Source organism: Diadema antillarum, unplaced genomic scaffold (genome assembly GCF_040938485.1).
Source record: "Diadema antillarum isolate AM-2024a unplaced genomic scaffold, OU_Dant_1.0 seq00001878_RagTag, whole genome shotgun sequence".
Classification (NCBI taxonomy): domain Eukaryota; kingdom Metazoa; phylum Echinodermata; class Echinoidea; order Diadematoida; family Diadematidae; genus Diadema; species Diadema antillarum.
Genome location: NW_027272546.1, coordinates 329,968 through 354,451, shown reverse-complemented (window position 1 = coordinate 354,451; position 24,484 = coordinate 329,968). Strand labels below are relative to the sequence as shown.

Below are 24,484 nucleotides of genomic sequence, written 5' to 3'. Positions count from 1 at the left end.
TCCCTACACAAAACTACCTGTTTCTGTAACTTCTCCGGACATGCCCTCCTTATCTGATACAGTATATATACTGTATAGTTATCATGTTCCATGTAAATTTACTGAAATGTATCCATGTAGGCCTATTTTGTGATTGCTTTGATATTGGCAAATATGTAAGCCTATCTGAATTGAATTGAATTGAATAGAATTGAATAGAATTGAATAGAATTGAATTGAATTGAATTTACTTTGATTAAATTAAATTAAATTACATGTAAATTAAATTGAACTGAATTGAATTGAATTGAATTGAACTGGATTAAAGGATCGGATTGAATTGAATTGAATTGAATTGAATTGAATTGAATTGAATTGAATTGAATTGAATTGAATTGAATTGAATTGAATTGAATTGAATTGAATTGAATTGAATTGAATTGAATTGAATTGAATTGAATTGAATTGAATTGAATTGAATTGAATTGAATTGAATTGAATTGAATTGAACTGAATTAACTCGTCGACTCATCGCCAGCAACAACATCACAGCAGCCGACAGTCTGTGTGTACCAGCACTTCTACGCTCTTTGGTGTGTACTTGATCCGGCCGAATCCGATTCCACAAATTGCGCCGCCCACGATCTGCATGAGCCCAGTCGCGAAGGGAAACGAATGGTGATACGTCCATGATCCTGGATCATATCAAGGTCTGTATTTGTAGTGTGTGCAATATTTTCAACCCATCAGGTGTTTTAGTGAGGGTAAAATGAACACAGGAGGCAGATGACTGACAGAGTTTTCACCGATTGAGAATATTGATCTGATCAGGCCGTTTTTCCGAGACGACATTTATCCTAACATTAGTCCCATATGTACGAAATTGTGTTTGTGTGTGAAAGGAGGTGTTGTTGTGCCTGTCACTCGTCAGTAGACTTTGATATTAGTGGTTATAATTAGTAATTACATGTAATAGTCGGACTATAGTAGACCTAGAAAAGTTTATAGAGTCTGGGGCTACCCGAGTTCCATTGGTGTCTAGCAGGGACGGGGTCAGTTTTTAATTAAATGCCTCCCCCCAGTTCAGTGACATTCCTCCCCTTTTGCTTTCCTTTACCCCAACCCCCCCCCCCCGCATTGATTAATTGATTGATTGATTGTGTGTGTGTGTTTATGAACTAAACCAAAGTCCTTCTAGTCTCACCTAAAAAAATGAGGGAAACAAAGTGTCAAGTTTTGTTGATAGAGACTTGGCAAATTTTCCCTTATTTGTTTCATTGCACAGATCACATGATACACTTGGCATGATAGAGACTTGGCAAATTTTCCCTTATTTGTTTCATTGCACAGATCACATGATACACCCTGTCTTGGCTATTATGCTCGGCGGAAAGGGTGCAAGCAGCCTTTTGTGCAGAGGATGTTTGAAGAAGGCAGTAACTGCCCAGCTGTGCCAACAAAGAGGCGTCTTCAATATATTTCAGAAATGGAGGAAAGGAGAGGAGCCAGCTATTCCAACGAATTATTCTGTTGTCAAGCCAGGAAAGGTGATAATCTGCTTTATATCTTACAAAATGCCCACTTTGCAGGTTTGAGATATTTCCATATCTTCAGGAAATTGGAGGGACTAACTGACATATCTCTTGGTCGTTGGACAGTGTCTTTATAGCTTAGTTCAACGGATGGTGGTTGTAAATGCACACTTTCATATATTTTGTATAAATTCCTGACAATGCAATATGAGGACTACCGAAACTCTAGAGGAATTTGTTGTGGATTGTGTTGAATTCATTCTCAAGCAAGGGCAAGATATTTAACCCATTGAGGATGAGTCCCGAGTATACTCGGGTAGGTGTCTATGGAAAATGCATGTTGTAGCAAAATCAAACTGTCCTCAATGGGTTAATACCAGTTTGAAATGCTAAAAGCTTTTACTTGTAGGACCCTCTCTTGACGCATGAGAATGTTTTAGCGAGTTCTAACTTTTATTTGGTGAAGAAAGTGTTTTTGCAGTTGTACGAGGTTGATGAAATGCATGGTAAATTCAGACATTGAACTGCATTCTTCTTCATATCTAAAGAACACAGTGCCAGGTATTTCTTGGTAATGTTCTCTCTATTGCAAAGCTTAATCGTCATGCGAGATTTTACCAATGGTACAAAAACGAGGAGAAAAGCACAGTAATGCTGCTGTTTTGGAACAAGTTCTGTAACAATCATAACCAAACAAGGGATACAGACTATAGGATCCGGGCTAACTCGGCCCACGGGACAACTCGTCCCACCCGTCGAGGGTGGGCCGAGTTGTCCCACCTGTTGGTATCGATAGTGATCGTGAGCGCTTGTCTGTGTTTGAGGTTATTTTGTCTTTGTGACGTCTTTTTTAACCGTCACTTTTATGGAAATGTGCTCAGTGGTTTCTGTAAAGAATATTTGCCAACTTTTGGGGGATACAACGACGTAAAAATGAAATTTCAGACGTTTTTATCGCGGTTCGCGATCCCCATAGGTTCACGTTCATTTCGCGCGGTGGGCTAACTCGGCCCAGCTAAGTTTTAGCTGTTGTTTTGTCAGTAAATCTCCGTAAAACTATCAATTTTATCATGTATAAAGGTGTGTTCAGGGTACCTTCAACTAATTTCATCTTCGAGGGAATTTAATTTTGCGCATGTTTGGGGAAATGTTGGATATTTGTTCGCATGGTTTCATCTTTGCCGTATCCGCACCGCACCGGTCTCGCCACCAGCAGCTCGCTCACACATCACTGTGGCAGAGCTGAGCAGCGCCATGCCCATGCCCACTCTCGGCGAGGCACGGGGCGGCGCGGGGCACCCGCGCGAACGGCACAGAGGGAGCAGCCAGCCACTCCGTAAACGTCGCTACGGATACGGGCGGTGGTTGAAATTGGAGAAAAAGGCGTCATTTGCTGCACTTCCCAATTTTCTCGCGTGAGTACTAAATTCTATGCAGTAGTCAGTTGGCATTTTCCTATCCATTGTCTTGAACTTTGAGCTGAGAGCTAGAGAGGGAGCAACTTGTTTCAACTCAACTGTGTTTTGCTGCAACGTTGCGTGAATTGGGCTGAGCTGGTGTGCTACCGCCAGCAAATGCCAAGGTGAAAGGGCAAGGTTTCTGCTAAAGGCTGGGCATATAGGGGGTTGCTTGACTCTTTTTTTTTTCTGATTTTTTTTTTGTCTTTTATTTTTTTCTGATATTTTTTTTTCCAGGATGACTCAATAATATGTATTCCAACCTCATGCAGTTTGCAGTTGTCATTTTGCTGTTTTTCTGTCTATCCCCCAGCATCAACGTTATTATTATTATTAATGATTGATACTGAATAAAAAAACAACAACACACACATAAAATAACGATTTGGATGCATGCTGTATTGTTGGCAATTATCACGTGACTCGGATGACACTATTCGCTATGTTGGGACACTGCTCCTTAATTTACGAATATGTAACATTTGTGAAATAATACGAGTTTTAATATGTGAAAATGTCACCTTTTTGTGTCTGAAATGATTTACTAGTACTATGGTGAAGTCTGTTGTCAAAGTGATATTTATTCAGTGTACTATAATTGCTAACAGAAATACTGTTGTTACTGCTAATGATTGACAAATTGCCCTACACGTACATCGATATAAATGTTTATGTAAATATGATGATTTATAGAGATAATTATTGACATCGATGTAGGGCAATTTGTCAATCACTTGCATTAAAAAACATCTCGACTGAAGAATTTCATGAATTCGAAGAAATACTGTTATACCGGTACTGAAATGAATGGAATATATAACCTTGTAACGAAAGCAGCAGATAAAGCAATAGTAAATTACATTGTGATCAAAGCACATCTATGTAGCAACCTAACTTATCACTTTATCATTGAATTGTCATATAGACTGCACCTTGCTACTAACAATGAATACTATTGGCCCTGAAATTAATTTTACATTAGTACATGTATGTTCTTTCTTTCTTTTACACCCAAGTACCAGGTATTACTTCTCTGGCAGGATAGACCAGTAAACTCTGTGGTATTGAATTGCATGCAGACTTGTGCAGGATGGATACTGCTAGTAGTAGTAGGGCCTGGTAGGGGAAAATATGACCAGGTAAGCTCTGAGATTGTACTGTAGTACTAGTTTTGGAACTACATTGCATTAAAGATCAAAAGTGGGATTTTTTTTTTTTTGTAACACCTAGAACTTTCGACAAAGCTTAGCATTTGCTAATATTTCACATTTTTTCTTACCTGCGCTTAAAATTGTATTACGATGGCCTGTAGGCCCACGGTAAGACAGCAAACTTGAATTTGTTGAGCTTCTTGGCTATTTCATTCTTTTCAATCTCAGATCATTATATTTTGTTCAGTTTGTAATTGTATAGGTTCATAGGTTGACACACATTCTCATTGACCAGTATGCTGTTACTTTTTATCGCCCTCATTCCTTTCCCATTCATGTGTTCATCCCTTTCACACCACACCTACTCTTTTGTTTAACATTCCATATTAAGTTCGGTAGTCCGAACTTAACTTCCCTTGTCCAGTCGGCCTCTACATTGGGATGTTCGACAGTGACATAGAAAAAGAAGAAATAAGTTCTCACCTCAGCTTGTTGACACCTTCGTCCAGTTTATTTTCATTTGTAGTCATAGTGAGTTGGATTTTTACATTTTAGTTGGTCTCTTCCATTCCTGTTACTCTCAATTTCAATTTCAATTTACATGTATTTCCATATTTCTCATGAAAATAGTACAGACAAAATAAAAATGTACAGCAGTCTGTCTCAGCATGAAGTCAAAGGTGAGTTTAGAATTGGGCTATGGTACTAGAAATATGATGGGGCCTATACATACCAGCAAGTTTGTTCAGCTGCAACTTATACATGGAGAATAAGCTCATCAGGAGTCACATTCCAGCAGGGCTCCTACTTAGAACCAGACTGTGTGACCATGGTAACCGGCAAGCTGCCACGTACAAGAATTCTGAAATCAGGTACAACAATGAAGGACTTGTGGAATGTAACAGGCAGGCTGATCAATACCTGCATTCCTGGTTAGGATCCCTCCGGAGTAGAAGAATAGACAAGGAAAAAAAGCAACAAGTTTACTACCAGGTACCCGGTATGCACTTTCGTGCCGTAGCTGCTAATGAGATGTTGCTTTAAGGCTGCGTTCACGTAGAAGTATACTATTCGGGTATTCGGGCTCGTTTTTAGAGGGCACACGAATAGCTTGAATCGAACGATAGGATTTCCTCACACCGGTTCACATAGGAGGGCACTATTCGAAAGTACCGAATAGCTGCGAAAAGTATAGCAAAGTGGGAATCGAGCTTGTTAGATTTTCTTGCAGCGTATACCGTCTCTCGTTTATGAAATAATGACACTTTTGGTCTGGATTTGCCCTTTAGCAAAAATAAGCATGTAGACTGACATTCTGATGCAGTTTAGAAATTGTTAATAAGATTTGCTGGGATGTAGGAGGAAGAAATCCTCACTGCATGGGATGGTGAGTTGACGGTGCGGGTGATGGTGTACTCGGTGCCCGAATAGCGAATAGCGAATACCGAATACCGAATACTTCTATGTGAACGCAGAGGCTGCGTTCACATAGAAGTATTCGGTATACGGTATTCGCTATTCGCTATTCGCTATGCGCCGTCAAGTCGACTATGTACACCATCACCTGCACCATCCGGATTTCTTCCTCGTACACAACCATCCCAGCAATCTTATTAAAAATGTCTAGTAACTGCATCAGAATGTCAGTCTACATGCTTATTTTTGCTAAAGGGCAAATTGAGACCAAAATCGTCGTCATTTCATAAACGAGAAATGGTACACGCTGTTCGAAAATCGAACAAGCACGATTCCCACTATACTATTCTATGCTATTCGGCATTTTCGAATAGTGCCCTCTTATGTGAACCGGTGTTAGGAAGTCCTGTCGTTCGATTCAAGCTATATTTGTGTGCCCTCGAAAACGAGCACCGTATACCCGAATAGTATACTCCTATGTGAACGCAGCCTAAGACTGTAAGAGTATGTTTGAAAGAAGGTGGTGCGGTGCAGCATATTGGGAAGTTCATTCCAATAATTAGGCCCATGGTGAACATAATACACAATGTATTTTTTGTTTTGTTTTGTTTTGTTTTGTTTTATTGTTTTTTGCGTAAATTGTTTCGGGTACATGGAAGGGTATATGCATCCTTCTGACATGTTGGATATTGGTCCTATTAGTTAATTTAGATATGTTAAGTTTATGTAAATTATGTTTATGACTTGAAGCATGCAGGACTAATGTTTACATACTATCCATGTGCAAATTCATAGAGCAAAAATCAACAAAACACTGATGTGTACCCGGTACCTCCAACTTCATAATAAATGGGATCTGGCTTCTACACTGTGTACCTATGGAGTAAGTTCCTGTTGGTTTGTGGGGCTGTCTCTGGTGTGCTTTGGATATCCTTTCAGTCCCTTATATGTTATAAGTCTCTGTGGCCATGCCTCAATCTTGTAAGCTGCTCTTTTTTTAATCTTTACTGTAATTCTTATTTTGACTATTTGTAATCATTTTGATTTATGGTTATTTGTCTTATACTGTATTGCAATCAGTGGAAAACCAATAAATACAAAAAAGATCAACAAAACACCTAACAATAATGTCAGAGCATTAATGTGACCAGAAACTAATTTTTTGTGTAGCTTTGGTTTGTTGTTGTTGTTTTGTGTAGTTTTCCATATTTGTAGTTTACTTTTCAGACATACCCCTAATGAATTATCCACATTTAGTTTTCCACACAACCTAATTCTCTCCACTCACCTCCACACCTACGTCCTCAAACTCTTTTGATCTGTTTCCATTCATGTTCAACTTCACCTTGTGATCACCTGTAGGCCCTACCTTTATTTTCCATCGGTTCCTTCGGTCCTCGGGTGAAACTACTTTCCTCCTTTCGTTTTGGTTGATTTGTCTATCTTATGATTTTAATATGTAAATTAACTACCCTGGAAAAAGTAAGTGGGTAGAATTAAGAAAGAGTCTACCAAAGGAACTGACCGAGAACAGATCTGCTTTCTTCAACCCCTACAGCTATAGTGAATATTCAGTTTTGAGAGGACATTGTCTGGTTTTGCGGAGTGACTGAGCATAATGTTGGACACCGAAATGAGTGTTACAATAATGCAACATTTCATGAAGTGTATCTGGATTGACATATGTACAACAATCTCATTTCCTGCGATGCACCTCACCTGGGGCAGAGTTCATCAATTGGCAACTATCAGGTAAACTACTTGTATGTTTTACAGGTAGGTCAAGAGGTGAAAATCTAGAAGAAAGCAAACTATCAACTGAAGTAGGCCTATTAACTGAAGTAGGACTGAAGTCAGTGTCGTAATGGTTCCATGACATTTGCTCCTGCAACAATTGTTCACTTGAAATTCTGCATGCTAAACTAAACATAAATTCTACAAAGGAGCATTACTCTAACCGTACTCCTATCACAATCCTAACCTTGATCCCAAGTCCTTGGAGAAAATAATACACCAGAGCAATTGTTACAAGGTCACAGGAACAAATGTTGTATTACCGTTATAACACACTATAAAATGTGGCGGAATTAAATTCAGATTTTATGAGTGCACACTATTCACTGATGATGAAGTGTGATGACTCCAAAAAAAAAATGTTTTTGTCACATATGTTTTTTAATCCATAGTACAGCGCTACTTGAGACTTTTTTTTTTATTAAAGATATCAATTTTGTCTACATTGAACATCAGTGTACATATGCACACACTAGTTGTTCTATGTAAATATGAATTCGGAAAAAAAAAAATACTGGTGTGCAATTCACATGAAGTATGCAGTGTTTCAAATCAAATCTCATTTGACACTTGACAAACACATTGATCACGCATAAGAAAAGAATGGGTTGATGGAAGAGTGAAAGAGAGACGGGGAAAGGAAGCGGAAATATTGGCAGTAGGCGATCTATAGAGCCAGACGAAGAATCATAAAAAAATACAGAACTTTACAATTCAGTTGTGGAAAGAAAGCTTTGTACACAGATGATACTTGGTAATGTGATAATTGAAAATGAAAGTATTATTTCAAGTCAAATGAGAATGTTCTGTTATTCAAGAAAAAAAAAATAGAGAGGAAATAATAAAGTAATAGATGTTAAAATGACAAAACAAAACATACTTTACATGCTCACATTATTATTATTCAACATTTGCTGTGATCTTGCAGGCTTGGAAAGAGCAGTACAGGTACATTGTAATCAAGGGCAGGCAGGGCAACAGTCGAAAGGATGCAATGGCCACAAAACAACAGATTCTTTTGTGAAGGAAGATGAGAGCTTATATGCATGACCTTACCAATGCCTACCAGTGCATGTTGTAATGTTTCTTTTGTGACCCTGCATGACTGCAAATTATGTAACACTTTGAGTACCGTGCTTGAGAAGGAAGACCATTTGAGAAGCTATTCATCTTTGCTGCTTGTTTTAAAAAAAAAAATGTGCATGAATTCAACAGTATGAGTGTAGTACAAGCAAGGATTTGAGAATTTTATAATCAGCCTTGTTTTGTACAAATAAATAAAAATGTAAAAGATTAACACATATAATAGGGCTAAGGCATGGAAAAGATGTAAGATATGAAGTCCAAGTTTGGTTCAATAGATCATCACAGTATACACAACATAGCTAGAGGCAGAGACTCCTTGACGGGAGATCTCCCGCCGAAAACCCACTTTTGCAAAATCTCCCGTTCTCCCGTTTGAGATTTAATTTCTCCCGCCCTGGCTCTTTGTCTCCCGTTGGAAAGGATTTCTTACATATTTCTATCGTATGTTGAAAAAATAAGCCTTTCAGATAGCACCAGAAAGCATCTAGAACCCTGGGAATTTCGCGCTTTGCACACATCAAGTTGGAGTCTCCCGTTTGCTAGGGGTTTCAGGTGGGAGAATCTCCAGATCAGAAGGTACTTTGGGTTGGAGTCTCTGTAGAGGGAGAGAGAGATATACACTGTATATACAGTACATATATAAAAAGAAAATTACAAAAAAAGAAAAAGAACTTGACGGTTGGCCATTATCGTGCAGGTACAGGTGGCAGAGGATTTTTCTCTTGAATTAGGGTAAGGATTCCCATGGCAAAAATGGCAATGTCATCGAAACAAAAACAATTCCTTTTTATTCTTGAAAGTACACACAAAAGGTAGGCCCTACAATCATAAACAAGGCCAATCTAGCTAGCACTACATTTCATTACCGGTTTCATGATATCAACCATTCAACCAAACCATCCATATCTACAGGTCAAATAACTGACCACTGGATATTGACAATTTATTAATTTCCACGGTAATGCCCATTAAAACAGACTCGCCCCTTTGACTTTTGCTTGTTTGTTTTTATTAAGAAAAAAGGTAACATTTATTGGACAGAAATAACTTTTGAGTAGAACGCAGATCTATACATAAAATCAGCAACACCAACAGCAACAACAAAACATTTAACAGTTAAAATCAAATGCATATAATGACCTTCATGTAGTTCACATCGAATGATCTGCTACATAATTTGATTTCTTCTCTACTGGGGATACGGGTACGGAGTGGCCGGTTGCTCCCTCTGCCGCTCGCGCCCCACGCGCAGCGCCCCGCCGCGCCCCTCCGCCGCGCCCCTCCGCCGCGCCCCTCCGCCGCGCCCCTCCGCCGCGCCCCTCCGCCGCGCCTCCCCGAGTGGGCATGGCGCTGCCAGCTAAGCTCTGCCACTGTGTGTGTGAGCGAGCTGCAGTGGCGAGACCAGTGCGGTGCGGACACGGCAAAGATGAAATCATGCGAACAAATATCCAACATTTCACCAAACATGTGCAAAATTAAATTCCCTCGAAGATGAAATTAGTGGAAGGAACCCTGAATACACCTTCATACATGATAAAATTGACAGTTTTACGGAGATTTACTGACAAAACAACAGCCAAAACTTAGCTGGGCCGAGTTAGCCCACCGCGCGAAATGAACGTGAACCTATGGGGATCGCGAACCGCGATAAAAACGTCTGAAATTTCATTTTTACGTCGTTGTATCCCCCAAAAGTTGGCAAATATTCTTTACAGAAACCACTGAGCACAATTCCATAAATATTACGGTTAGAAAAGACGTCATAAAGACGAAATAAACTCAAACACAGACGAGCGCTCACGATCACTATCGATACCAACGAGTGGGACAACTCGGCCCACCCTCGACGGGTGGGACGAGTTGTCCCGTGGGCCGAGTTAGCCCGACCCCAGACTATATTATGCTCACAATTTAGTGCATCACTAATGATATGTGATATCAGGCATGCATGTTAAAATCTAAAGAGTTAGGTTAGTTAATTTTTGTTGTTAGTGTGGTCAGAACACGAAAATTCAGCTTTGTTCCCCTCAAAGGTCAGTCCCATGAAGACTGTCCCTGATGGAATAGAGATGCCAGAGTATGCTCACTCAGGTATACCCAACAGACCTCCAGCCAGAGACGTCTTCATCCTGGATCGTGGGGCAATTGACTGCATGAGGGAGGCAGGGCAGCTAGCTAGGAAACTCCTGGACCTCACAGCAGCTGAAATTCAGGTACTCAGAACGTGAGAAAGGTTAAGGTTGGAATCAAACCAGTCAAGAGTTCCTGATGCAATACCATTATTGTGCTGAGGAAATGAGTATGGCATTCACTGTACTTGTTTTTTGTTTGTTTGTTTGTTTTGTCAGTGCTTGACCACTGTGTTCTGTTGTCATCTGTCTTCACCAAAACTTTAAAAGGGGAATGATGCTGAAATGAGTCATTGCAGCAATATTAGTAGAACACATCAGTGAAGTTTGAAAAAAAATTAGATAAGGTGATTAAAAGTTTTGGTGCTGCCATTGCTGGACGAGGAGACTGCAGCAGTTTGTGATGTCACTGCAGGACGATGATTATATAAGGAAAATAATAATATGTTGTGTGCCCGGCAGAAGGGCCCGAGCATGGTAACATTAACATTATATTAAGGCCCTCCTGCCAGTCACACAACGATTATAAAAAGAACTAAACATAACTCAGGTATTTACACTTTTTTAGCATAATGAAAGATCACTTGAGTTTACAGAATGCAGGAGGTATAATATTACCCATAAAATGCATCAATAAGTTGAGAGAATTTAGTAGGATTTTAGTTTCTCAGTTGTGATGTGTATGACTTTAAAAAAAAATTATACACAATGTAGATGAAAACATAAATGTGAGAAATTTGTCAACAAGATGTTTGTCTTATAGCTGTGTTCCTTCCTATCCAAACCTGACTTTACCTTAACTTGCTCTTGCATTGAAGCAAATCCAACAAACGTAAAAGCACTCAAAGCCAAATCGATAGACTGTCTTTTTATTGTCTTGCAGTATGTTTCTTCTTATTTTTTTTTTTTTTTTTTTTTTTGGGGGGGGGGGGGTAATTGACCAACAGAAAGACTGAAAACTGAAAGCAAAACATTTGTGTTGAGGAAAAAAGGGAGATGTGCTATTTTTAAGGCTTAACTGACATTATTCGTATCAGTTGATAATACACTAGCTATCCTGAAGCAAGATGACTGATTTGCCAGGAATTCACAGTAGCTCTGCACGTTATAGTGGGGGCTCTTGCGTCTTGAAAAAAAAAAAAAAAGACTGTTTACATCTCATTTTCATCCCCCTTTACTAGTACAATGAATCTATACCCTTGATATCTTTTCAGAGAATTTGACTGTTATATTGCACATGCACATATGCTGTGATTTTCACAGCTGTCTGTTTTTCCCACTTGAAATTGTGTATTGAAATGATTGATTGATTGATTGATTACTTTATTATCCAATGTCAATTGTCAGCTCTGCTGTGGACTGCCAAAATTGACCTGTGATTTAACCTGTTGAAGGCTTGCCTTGAGTGTACTTGGGCAGGTGTCTATGGGTAACATGCATTATCGCAAAATCAGCTCATCCTCAATGGGTCAAATTACTTGTATTTTGCTGTTCCTCTACTGTAATTTGTCATAGGTTGGAGTCACCACAGATCACCTGGATGAAGTGATACACCAGGCGTGCATTGATCACAAGGCCTACCCCTCCACCCTCAACTACAACTGCTTCCCCAAGTCGGTCTGTACGTCTGTCAACAATGTCATGGTTCACGGTATCCCGGATGACAGGCCACTGGAAGATGGGGACATCATCAATATGGACTTTACGGTATGTACTTGAAAGTGGATTTTTTTTTTTTTATTGGGGGGGGGGGGGGAGGGGCTTGTGGCTAATATGTAGATATAACTGAAAATGGAGAAGCTGAAGTGAAGTTCTACACCAGGCTTGACTTAATTCAAAGGAATATAATATAATGGAACAAAATATGACGTAAAATATCTCATTTAAATCAGATTTGGCAAAGAACAAGTTACGGAATTGTCATGTTAGACATGTTTTTGCAAGTTACAGTCATATGACCCTCAACCACTACATATATGCAAATCTGTTGAATTTTTTTTTTTCTTGAGGTTGATTTGTTCCTTATGGGATCCTGGTATACCAGGTTCCCAAAATGTAGACAGGAATGTGTGCATTCATGGCCTAGATTAATGTTTATTTGTTTTATGCTGACCGGAAAAATGACTTTAATCACAGGATTAAGTTTCTTCTATCAATATCTGTTCTTTTTCTGTATCAAAACTGTAGATTTACCTTTTCCAAATGTGCTTAATTTGCTATAAAACTTGTATGAAGATGTACAATGTATGTAGAAATTGAGGCTGAGCTCACTAGATTTTGACTTTTGCCAAAACAATATACCGGTAGTACCCCTTTTAGTGAATAACAAAAGAGTTTGTGAGCCCAGCAGTGCACTCACTATTCATAATCTCACATCTTATCGATATTTCCCACTTTTGGATGGCACATGCAGTTGACTGCGGAGGGGAGAGATATCGTCTCCTACATGTCCTTACTTGACTGCTTTTGCACATATGGATTATCAACCTGTCTGTTCTTTGTTGGTGAACAAAAAGAATCTGGTTTTGGAGGTCCTGAAGGTTCTCTGAGAATCATGAAAAGAATGGGTTAAGTCAGAGCAAAGTGTGTCCTTTGCATTCAGTCATTCTAGATTTGTAGTAAATGTAATGTATCACTGGTAACTTTGGAGGGGAAGAGGTTATTGTTGCTGAATTGTAAATTTGCTTAGTGGGTGATGAAAGTGTCTCAGCCAAAATATGACCCTATAAAACAGTTTATGGTTCCAATGAAGCGATGAAAAAACTTTGTAAAGTGTGTGACATTGATATTTATTGCATCACTTCCCAGTAAAGTACTCTCCCGATGATCAGGTGAGCACTGTACTGGAAAATGAAACTGCATGTAACTTTTCACATAGTCTGACCGGGGCTTATGCCTCCCATCTCTCTCCTGTCTTTCTCTCATTTATTCAACACATTATCTGCCTGTCTTCTGGTAGGTCTACCTAAATGGTTTCCATGCTGATCTCTCGGAGACCTACCTCGTCGGTGATGTTGATGACGCTGGCAAGCATCTGGTGAAATATGCAAGGATATGCAGGGATGAGGCCATCAAAGTGTGTGGTCCGGAATACCCCATCAGCAATATTGGTAACACCATCACGTAAGTTTAGCTGTGCACTCCGATGCGTTCATATTATCCTTATTTCCTCTCTGTTTGAAGGCTAAGTTTTCTCTAATAATTATGTGGAGTCTGTGAATGCAGAAAGATTTGTGACACGCTTGGTGAGAGTATAAGGAAAATCGGACAATGTGTTCAAAAGATGTGAATTTTGAAAGTTTTGCTTAAAGAGATGGTGTAGTTTTTTTTTTTTTTTTTCAAGACGGGGCTCCAGATTTCCAACTTTTTTGTGAGATAATGACAAACCTCTTATGAAATATGAAAGGGCATACAATTCTTAGAGAAATTCAAAGTTTATTTGATGAAAATTGGTTTTGAAATGGCTGTGAAATCCAAAGTCAAAGAGGTCCTAATTGCTTTACTTTGATTTTTGATACCTCAGCCATTTCAAAACCAGTTTCATCAAATGAATTGTGAATTCTTCATAAAGTTGTATGCTCCTTAATATTTCCTAAGTGGTTTCTAATTATCCTGCAAAAAGTTAAAATGTAGAATCCCCTCTCAATGAAAACCATACCATCCCTTTAAGTCCAGGAATGATTATGTTGCTGTGACATTTACAAATTTATCCCTGCAAACTCCTCACTTAACAGACAAGGAGATATACACATATACATCAAAACAGCCTCTGCATAACAAATACTTTCAAACCTGTCATCTGGTTTTATTTTTCACAGAGAAATTGCACAACGTGCAGATCTGTATGTCAGTCCCTCCTTTGTCGGACATGGCATTAATACCTTCTTCCACTGCAAGCCCAACATCTGGCACTATGGTAAGAAGTTGTTACTTCATCTGTCCTCACACTTTTGTTTTTATCTGGTAAAGTCAATATGCCCAATAGGAATATGTTACATAGGTGATATCTACGTCATCATGTTTGTGGTAATAATAATCACATGTAATGTGGAGAGTAAAGGAATGTATTCCATCTAATTATAGGCCAGTTTTGGAGGTTGATTATACTGAAGCTTTTGAGAGTGATTTCCAACTTGATCTTGTGACAGACCAAGGTATAACTCTTATGTCACGAGGACGGGCATATAGAGAATTCTTTGGAATTTAATTTGGATTTTTGCTGAGGTTAGCAAAGTTAATACAGAGCTTTTCACTTGCATAGATTCAAAGTATCTATGGCCTCCGAAACTTACAATATATCTTTAAAAGAGAATATTTAGGAAATGCATATAACTGTTTCCCATACTTTTCAATTTTTTAGACATTTGAAACAGCTGTCATGGTATGGTGCAAATCTGTTTAAATTCATGTCTGTCCTTCATTTCTAAAACTGCACTCACGAAACACTGGCGATATTATCAAATCTGTGTGTAGATATGCATGTATCTTTTAGAATGGGTCCCATGAATATGCATGCTTGTAACTGCATTATTTGCTAGATATTCTGATTGTGGTTTCTATAATATGTGTATACATTGAATTATCATATGGAGTATTAAATCATGACGATGTGATACGCATACTTTGATTATTTGTGCACTTTGGTGGATAACCCCAAAACGTAATGCATTTTTATGTCTTTGTAAAATGTTTCTTTCCTTGAATATGTAGAATTTTAGAGTTGTGAGAACTAAATGATGTTTTTGTTTGATAGATACTTTATTTTCTGCAAATCAATATACATAAGTTACATAATCATGAAAATGCAGGAAATATACAAAGTAAATTAAACGCAAAGTCGTTTGACTTGCATAAACCACGATACATACTAAGTACATAATCATGAACACGTAGGACATATGTAAAGTAAATTTAACACAGTCTTTTGACTTGCATAAACAACGATATGAAAGAAATTTAATATACAGTATGCATGTCTATGCAGCAGTGATAAGAATAACATTTATAGTTGAGAAACGATTATGCAGAGGGCCGCCATTATAAGCATTGCTTGAAAAGATGGCCGGCCCGAGGAAAAGATAAGGACGTACTAAATTCGTAACAATATAAATTCTGCTGCGAAGGTAGCAGGGGAAAATAAACTCTGGTGTGTGATGGTGGTGGTGGTGAATGTGTGTGCAGGTGCTTGAGGGTGCACAATAGCAGATAGGCTGGAATTTAGAATAGTGAAATTGGTTTACTGAAAGAGGGGACGATATGCGCTGTTGCTATCAGGAGACCAACATTAGTTACAGGTTTATATAATTTATTTGTTTTTAGTTCATATTTGAAATATACTGTAATAAAATGTACTTCTTTAAGTTTGCTTTAAATGAAAACAAGGAGGCACACTGTTTCAACTCCTCAGGAAGAGTGTTCCATGTATCCGGACCTTGATGTCTAATCGACTTTTGAGCAAGTAAAAGCTTCGGATTACTTAAGTGAAAATCATGGGAACGACGGGTAGGGTATGAGTGAATATGGTCATTGGTTACTAGGGTATTATGAAAAAATGGTAATGCATTTCGAGTGTGTTTATACATAAATATGGCAGTTAGGTATAAATGTATATCATGGACCTTCAAAGTTTTTAGGCGATAAAATATGGGGTCAGTGTGAGCCAAAAAATGTGAATGTGTGCATATACGAAGAGCCTTTTTCTGGAGAAGAAAAATTGTGTTCAATTTTGTTTTGCTACTGTTGCCCCATACAATATTACAGTACATTACATATGGTAAAAATAAAGTGTTGTATAACATAATTAAAGTTTGATCATTAATTAAATATTTTATTCTTCTTAAAACACCAGTTGCTTTAGATATTGCTGTTGTAATATTCTGAACATGAGTATTCCAAGTTAGATTGCTATCTAGGGTTACTCCTAGGAACTTGGTTGAATGTTTCTCAGCAATGTTTATATCATCAATAAAAATACTTTGAGGAAGGGTGGGTTGGGATTGCAACGTATGAAAGTGTATAAAACATGTCTTATCAATATTCAATGAAAGCTTATTACTTCTAAACCACTTCGAGATGTTGCTTAATTCCGTATTTAATGTGTCAACCAGTGTTACAATGTCCTTGTGGGAATAAAAAACATTGGTGTCGTCTGCAAATAAGATGAAATTTAAACGAGGAGAGGAGTTGATAATATCATTGATATAAATCAAAAAGAGTAGGGGCCCAAGGATAGATCCCTGAGGGACACCGCATGACACGTTTGAATATGTTGAGTGAGTGAATTTAAATACAACATATTGTTTTCGATGACTTAGATAACTTCTGAACCACGACAGAGTAATCCCTCTCACACCATAGTTATATAATTTTTCAAGTAAAATATCATGATCAATAGTGTCAAACGCTTTACTAAGGTCCATAAAAACTCCAATTATGTGCTCCTTTTTAGAAAGCGCATCAATAATATTATCAACAGATTTAATTATAGCATAATCGGTAGAAAATCCTTTCCGAAAACCAAACTGATTCGCATTTAATATTTCATTTTCAATCATGAACGAGTGGAGACGCTTGTAAACTACTTTTTCTAAAATTTTCGATATTGCAGGTAACAATGAAATGGGTCTATAATTTTTCACCATTAAGGGATCTTCTCTTTTATGAATGGGGATAACTTTGGCCGTTTTGAAGGAGTCTGGATAATTTCCGTTGAGTAGGGATAGATTGAATATATGGGTGAGAGGGGCTGCTAGGGGGTAAATTATTTTTTTCAACAAATTCACACTTAAATTATCAGACCCACAGGATTTACTACATTTCAAAAATCGAACAGTATCAATAATTTCCGATTCATTAATTGGAGTAAAAAACAAAGAATTTTGATTACTTTCAAATAAATAATCTTTATAATTCTTTGTATCATTTGCAGGAATAGATGCTGCTAAAGAAGGACCAACATTAACAAAAAAATTGTTAAAAATATTTGCAATTTGGTCAGGATTGGTAATAACATTATCGTTATGAGTAATGCTGTCAGGACATTCCGTAGGTTTCTTTTTGAGTATTTCATTAACAGTCCGCCAAAGAGCACTTTTATCATCCTTATTAGATTCGAGTTTATTTGAAATATATGATTTACGTGAGACTCGAATCAAGGTAGTTAATTTATTTCTATATGTTTTATACCTTTTCACATTTTCAGAAGTAGGTTTTCTCAAAGATATTTTATAAAGACGGTTTCGAGTGAGAATGGAACGTATAAGGCCTTGAGTAATCCAGGGTTGCCGAGCTTTTTTCCTTCCTTTTCTTTTAGGAGTTAAAGGAATGTGCTTATCACAATAATCTAATAATTTTTGTAAGAAAATTTCATAAGAAGAATTAACATCTTGGAGTTCAAAGACGTCATTCCATTGTTCTTCAAATAAATCTTGATTCAATGAATCAATATTATGTGGCGTTACATTTCTATGCATTTTCAAATATTGTTTGGGTTGGTGACGTATTGGGGTTGTTACAGATTTATCATTTATCATAAAAATTGGTAGGTGATCGGATATATCTGAGTAAATAATGCCGTTCGTACAGGTTTCCGTTATTACGTTAGACATTATGTTATCTATTAATGTTTTGCTATGTGTGGTGTTATTTATTCTGGTAGGTTTATTGATGTGGGGATGCATTGAATTGGAAAATAATATGTCGTGGAAATGGGTAGGTTCCAATAAATCTATATTGTAATCTCCCATCAAGAAAATGGATTTTCTCTCTCCAAAGATTTCATTAACACAATGGTCGAAGTTATCAAAAAAAGATTGAATGTCATTTTGTGGAGGACGGTAAATAGTACCAACTATAATATTTTTTTCATTTTCATTTAGGATTTCAATAAATAAACTTTCTGCTTCCTGAATACACAAATCAGTTTGAATTTTAAATTCAATTTGATTATTGACGTACATGGCAACCCCACCTCCTTTGCCATACTTTCTATCATTACGAATAAAATTGTAATTTTCAATGCCAAATAGGTCCGGGGAATTGGTGTGCAACCATGTCTCGGTAACTCCTATGACGGAAAATGGGAAATCATTGAGGGAACTTTAAAATAATTCAAATATTTCAAAATTTTTATTTAAACTTCTTATATTAAAATGAATTAAACTGAAATTAGCACAAATCTGATTTGCGGTATTGAAAGGAAATTGACTGTTAAATTCGTTGATAGTGAAGTATTGGCTTGTGTGGTTCACTAGCTGTTGGTCATCTATTCCAAAATCAAAATCCATTTACAATGAGTGACATTATGTGATAACTGCATATCGTGGTGCAACGTGGAGTGCAGTGCATATCGTATGCACAGGGTGTATACGATGAGGTGCATCGGTGCGTGGTGTGCTGTAACAAACTATAAAGGAGTAATTGAAACGAAATACTTAGAGCCAGAGTCAACATGATTACGTTACTACTATAGTCATAAAAAACAACAACAAACAAACAGGGGAACTTAGCTATAAATCTGCGTATAAATGCACATTTAACTATTATTCACCTCATTGAGTCCTCAATGCAAACTCTACCAAAACTCCTGCACTGGATTTACTATCATAAGAATAGAACATAAAATCTGGTTCACCTGTAACACACAAATGGAGCTCTTTGATAAGGGGTGTGAAACGTTGAAATGCGGTTATTTCAGATCATCCTGTATAATAATTGCTTTCGCAATTACGTTGAAATGCGGTTATTTCAGATCATCCTGTATAATAATTGCTTTCGCAATTACACCGCATGCATACCAACCATTGACATTTTCTAAAGTTTCCGCTTTCGATGTAGTGCAGGTGTCTAGTCCAACATACAAAGCGTCACTTGTAGTAGTTTGTAAAATGAATCACCGGTTGTCTGTTGACCTGTGAAGAGGCCTACACTTAAAGGGACCGTATAGTCTTAGTTGAGACATAATTTCAGGTTTCTAACATTTTTTGGCGAGATAATGAGAAACCCCTCATGAAACATGACAGAGCATGTAATTCTATGAGGAATTCAACATTTATTCGATGAAAACCGGATTTGAAACGGCTGAGACATCCAAAAAAGAGCGATTCTGATAAAGTGTGGGACCCACACTTTATTACGATCGTTTTGTTTTACTTTGTTTTTGGATGTTTCAGCCACTCCAAACCCGATCTCCATCAAATAAACCTTGAATTCCTCTTAATATGGTATGCTCTGTACTATATCATAAGTGTTTTCTTGGTATCTCGCAAAAAGTCTAAAGCCCAATTCTCATCTCCACCAATACTGTACTATCCCTTTAACATATTAAGGGTTAGTGACACTCCGGAGCACACCGCAGGGCCAACACGGTCAACCACCGGACCCCCCCCCCCCCCTCCACATGGTTTTATACCATATGAAAGGAGTGGAAGGGGGCCCGGCAGCCAACCACGCCGACCCCACAATGCACCCCAATGTGCACCATACCTTGACAATATATTACATCAGTAGAGGAAAAAGAAAAAAAAAATTAATGTTTGGTTGCAATGCGCTGAATAAACTGAAGCACCATCACTTCGGCAGTTGACAGGAGAAATGCGGACATGCGTTAAACAGTACATAATGGATGGGCCTCCGCATTGCTAACGACTGTAACAGTATGTACGGATTGAAGTTGGGGTCGGATAAAAGACCGATTTGATTCTGCAATACACCCTACGACTATCAAACTTTGCCTCGTAAAACAAGAGAAAGAAAAAAGAATACAGACTTTACCATCTACTACGCAAACAGTTCGGAGATATTCAACATAGAAACTGTTCGCAAACAGTTTGGAGATATTCAACATAGAAACTGTAGTTCATAAATACACCCGATTGTATGATGTAGTAATCAATAATGTGAATGGATACAATAGCGAGAAATTATAAAAAAACGCCGAACTGTGCCGTTGTTTAATTTTGTTTTGTTTTCAGTCTTGTCTTTGGGGCGACAGTAGTATCAACACATATGCTAGGTTAAGCTCACTAAACCGACCGTCATACTAAAATTATCTATTTAAAACCTAATCACTGAATAAAGTGTGATACCAATCGACCGGGGCTCAAGCTCTATTGCGGATATAGATAACCTGTCGACCAGTGTTTACTAAATACCTTAAAGAGGCAAAAATGTGTCCGATACCTGCCCGTACTGACTCAATACTACGTATACCAAATTTTTCATACTGAATTGACTGCTTAGCAACAAGAAAGATAACGGCAGTCGGAGTTTTTCTAATACGTATTCAGATCGAGGTGTTAATCGTGCAACATCTGGTAGACAGAAATTACCTCTTGGTATTAAAGTGCAAAAAGTTAGAATGAGCGCATTGACCGCAGTGACTCAGTACTGTGTATGCTACATCTATGATACTCAAAGGACTGCCTATATAATCACAAGAATAATAATGACAGCTGGAGCTTCTTTTACACATATTTGGAGGCGTTAATCATGTATCAACTGGTGGGCAGGATTTTGTCCCTTGGTATGTGTACCAATAGTGAGAATGAGGGTATTGACCGTATTGGCTCACTACTATGTATGTCAGCTTTTTCGTATTCAAGGATTGCCTAGCAACAAGAAACATAGAGTCAATCAGATCTTTTTAAACACACAGGGGTGTTAATCATACAACATCTGGTGCACATTAACTTAACCATTGGTATTTGTACCAGGAGTGAGAATGGGTATACAACGCTATGTAGCAACGTAATGGCAATTCAGAACAGGTTATTCTGACTACATAGCTTTTCGGGTGGTTGGTTTGAGGGCGCTATGTACTGTGAATAATAATTAAGGCGCCATTTCTTAAGTAATCTATATAACCATTTTCAATTTCTTACGTAATAATCCGTGTTTATCAATACAAAGTTAATGACAATTAAATGTACACTTGATTACCTCCTATCAATCCAACACATTTATGATTTACAGGTGTCCAACATAAAACTTCGGGGTCTAGAAATGACCCTTCTCCACAGAACTCTACATGCACCGCAGACAGAAGGCCTATGTACGCCGTAGCACAACAATACCACGGATCGCTGAGAAAAGAACTTGATTCAAATACAACATTATTCTAATCATCTATTATGGGGTGTATATATATATTAAAAACGGTTGATAACAAATACATAGTTAAACCTGGTTCATAAATAATGCAAAAACATAATACCAAAATTATTAGTTTGCTTGAAGCATAAGGGGAGGGTGGGTTGGGGGTAACTTCAACTTTCAAAAATAAATACAATAGTTATACTTTGTAGGTGTTCATCATGGGATTTGGGGCGGGCTATACAAGATTGATGGCCTGGAGCACCGAGGTGCAATAAGCCTAGTTTCATTATAACATGGAAGACCTGTATCCGATCTCTATAATTATGTTCATGAATGGTGTAAAAACAGGTGTCTGATACAGACGCACCACGAATCTTCATGTTCAATAAAAACTATTACTTTTAAGAATAAAGTAAGTGACAGTGTCTCTTCGGCGCTTCATGAAGCCGACTCTATTCATAGTATTTTTATGCCTCCGCCACGAAGTGGTGCCGGAGGCATTATGTTTTCGGGTTGTCCGTCCGTCCGTCCGTCCGTCCGTCCGTCCGTCCTTCCGTCCGTCCGTCCGTCCTTCCGTCCGTCCTTCCGTCCGTCCGTAATGAATTTTGTGGACAGGGTAACTACCAAAACCTTTTGAGGTATCCTAATGAAACTTGGCATGTATGTGTATTAGGGGGTGAAGTTGTGCCTATCAACTTTTGGGTGCACATGCTCAAGGTCAAAGGTCAAAAGGTCAAGGTCAAATGCTCAAAATTTTACAATTTCCCCCATATCTATGCAATGCCTAAAGATATTTTCTTGAAACTTAGTGTATACATGTACTACCCAATTAAGATTCTCTGGTGAAAGTTTGGGGTCATGAGGTCAAAAGGTCAAAGGTCAAAAGGTCAAGTAAAATGTTAAAATTTCACTTTTTTCTCTGTATCTTGGAAATTGTTCAAGGTATCTTCATGGAACATAGTGTATATGCATCTACTGACTGGCAGTGGTTATCTAGGGAATTTAGGGTTCATGGGGTCAAAGGTCAGGGGTCAAAGGTCAAGGGCAATACTTCAAAATCTTACTATTTTCCTTATATTTATGCAATGCCAGCAGGATTTTTTTTTTTTAAGACTTGATGTATGCATGTCTAACCCAATAGAGCTTCTCTGGGATTTTTTTTTTTGCCAAGAAGGTCAAAGGTCAAAAGGTCAAAGATCAAGTGAAAGTGCTGAACTTACTTTTTTCTCCATATCTCGGAAGTGGCTCAAGTTATCTTGAAACTTAGTACATGCTGAATTTATGTATGTTCTGCCTGACAGTGCTTCTCTTATAAATCAAAGGCCAGATGAAAATGATAACAATTTACTGTTCAATACAGAAATTGCGCTTTTTCTCCATACCTTGAAAATTACTCAGTGCGTAAACTTATGAAATGGTCAAAGTCAAGTTAAAGTTCTTAAATCCCCAAATACATGCTCTCCTATTCATCCAATTAAACATAGGTCAAGGAAGGTAACCATTCAATACATTTGTGACAAACATGTCATTTTAATATTTTGCCAATTTTGTGAAAATGTAATCACACATTGTCCACATATACTATAGACCTATTAGGAGAATCATGCATTATGGCGGAGGCATACCAGTCGCCATAGCGACATTTCTAGTTGTAATATTAATTTGCTTGAGTTCACAGGATGGTTGTGCCAAGATTGAGAATTGGTAGACAGCGCTAATTGGCAACGTTATGACAATTCTGAACAGGTTATTCAGACTACATCTGCATGTGCATGCCTTCTCGGGCGGCTCGTTCAGTGGCGTAGGCAGCGCTGTGAATAGTACTTACGGCGACATTTCTTAAGCGATTTACATAACCAATTGCACTTTCTTATATGATAATTCATATTTGTCAACGCAAGGGTAATGACAATGTATATATGATATGAATGTATTGCTACATATCTAGAAGACAATCAAATCTGCTTGCCAACACTTTTGATTTACAGGTGTCTATCTTTCAACTGGGATCTCGAAATAACCCTTCTTTGTATTAGACTTGTTAGACAAAAATTCTTCATGTATCACAGGCAGAAGGCCTAGGTACGCCGAAGTACAGCCAGTGACAACATTTCTACGAATCGCCGTGATGAAAATCAATTCAAATACGACATTATTACAATCATCTTTTGTGGGGTGTGTACATTTGTGACAGCTGATAGCAATAGTACAAATAAGTCCGGTTCATAAAGCGGTGCGAAACATCATACAAAAGTTATTGGTTTGCTTGAAACATACACACACACACACACACAAAAGAGGGGGGGGGGGGGGTAACTTCAATTTCAACGATAAATAGTTGCAATCTATAAGTGTTCAGCATGGGATTCGTGGCGAGGTATACAATATTGATATCATGGAGCGCCGAAGTGCAGTTTGCCTGGTTTCATTAAGATGGGGACATCTCTCCGAACTCTATAGTATATGGTGTGAAAACATGCGTCTGATACATATGCAGTAGAAATCTTCATGCAATTAACTTATCAGTTTGATATAATTTTTGGAGTTAAAATCTGTTACACTGTTCCTTCGGCGCTTCATGAAACCGACTCTATTTGTAGCACAATATTTTACAAATACATTGTAGATTTACGTGAATTCGCAGGGTTAATGACTCACTGTGTACTGGAGTATAGGGGGTCGCTGTTGACCAACCTGACTTCGGCGTTGAGTGCCAGCACTGTAGTGAATTCTTAAAATTCTGTTACAACATACATTGGAGAAAATGTTACTCTCCATCAACTAACAAAAACTTTTAATCTAACCTTATCAGAAATATTAAACATTTAAAGTTACCTTTGTTTGAA

At 37.9% G+C, this 24,484-nt stretch overlaps 1 protein-coding gene across 1 annotated transcript in view; it reads left to right on the top strand.

Moving 5' to 3' along the window:
- Window positions 1-631: 631 nt before the first annotated feature.
- LOC139712939 (methionine aminopeptidase 1D, mitochondrial-like) overlaps window positions 632-24,484 on the top strand; it is a 41,806-nt gene continuing 17,953 nt past the window's right edge. Inside the window, exons 1-6 of the mRNA XM_071624720.1 lie at window positions 632-689; window positions 1,330-1,526; window positions 10,449-10,628; window positions 12,060-12,251; window positions 13,504-13,667; window positions 14,363-14,460. Coding sequence (XP_071480821.1) covers window positions 1,335-1,526; window positions 10,449-10,628; window positions 12,060-12,251; window positions 13,504-13,667; window positions 14,363-14,460 — 826 coding nt within the window. The 5' untranslated portion in view covers window positions 632-689; window positions 1,330-1,334. The remainder of the gene's footprint in view (window positions 690-1,329; window positions 1,527-10,448; window positions 10,629-12,059; window positions 12,252-13,503; window positions 13,668-14,362; window positions 14,461-24,484) is intronic.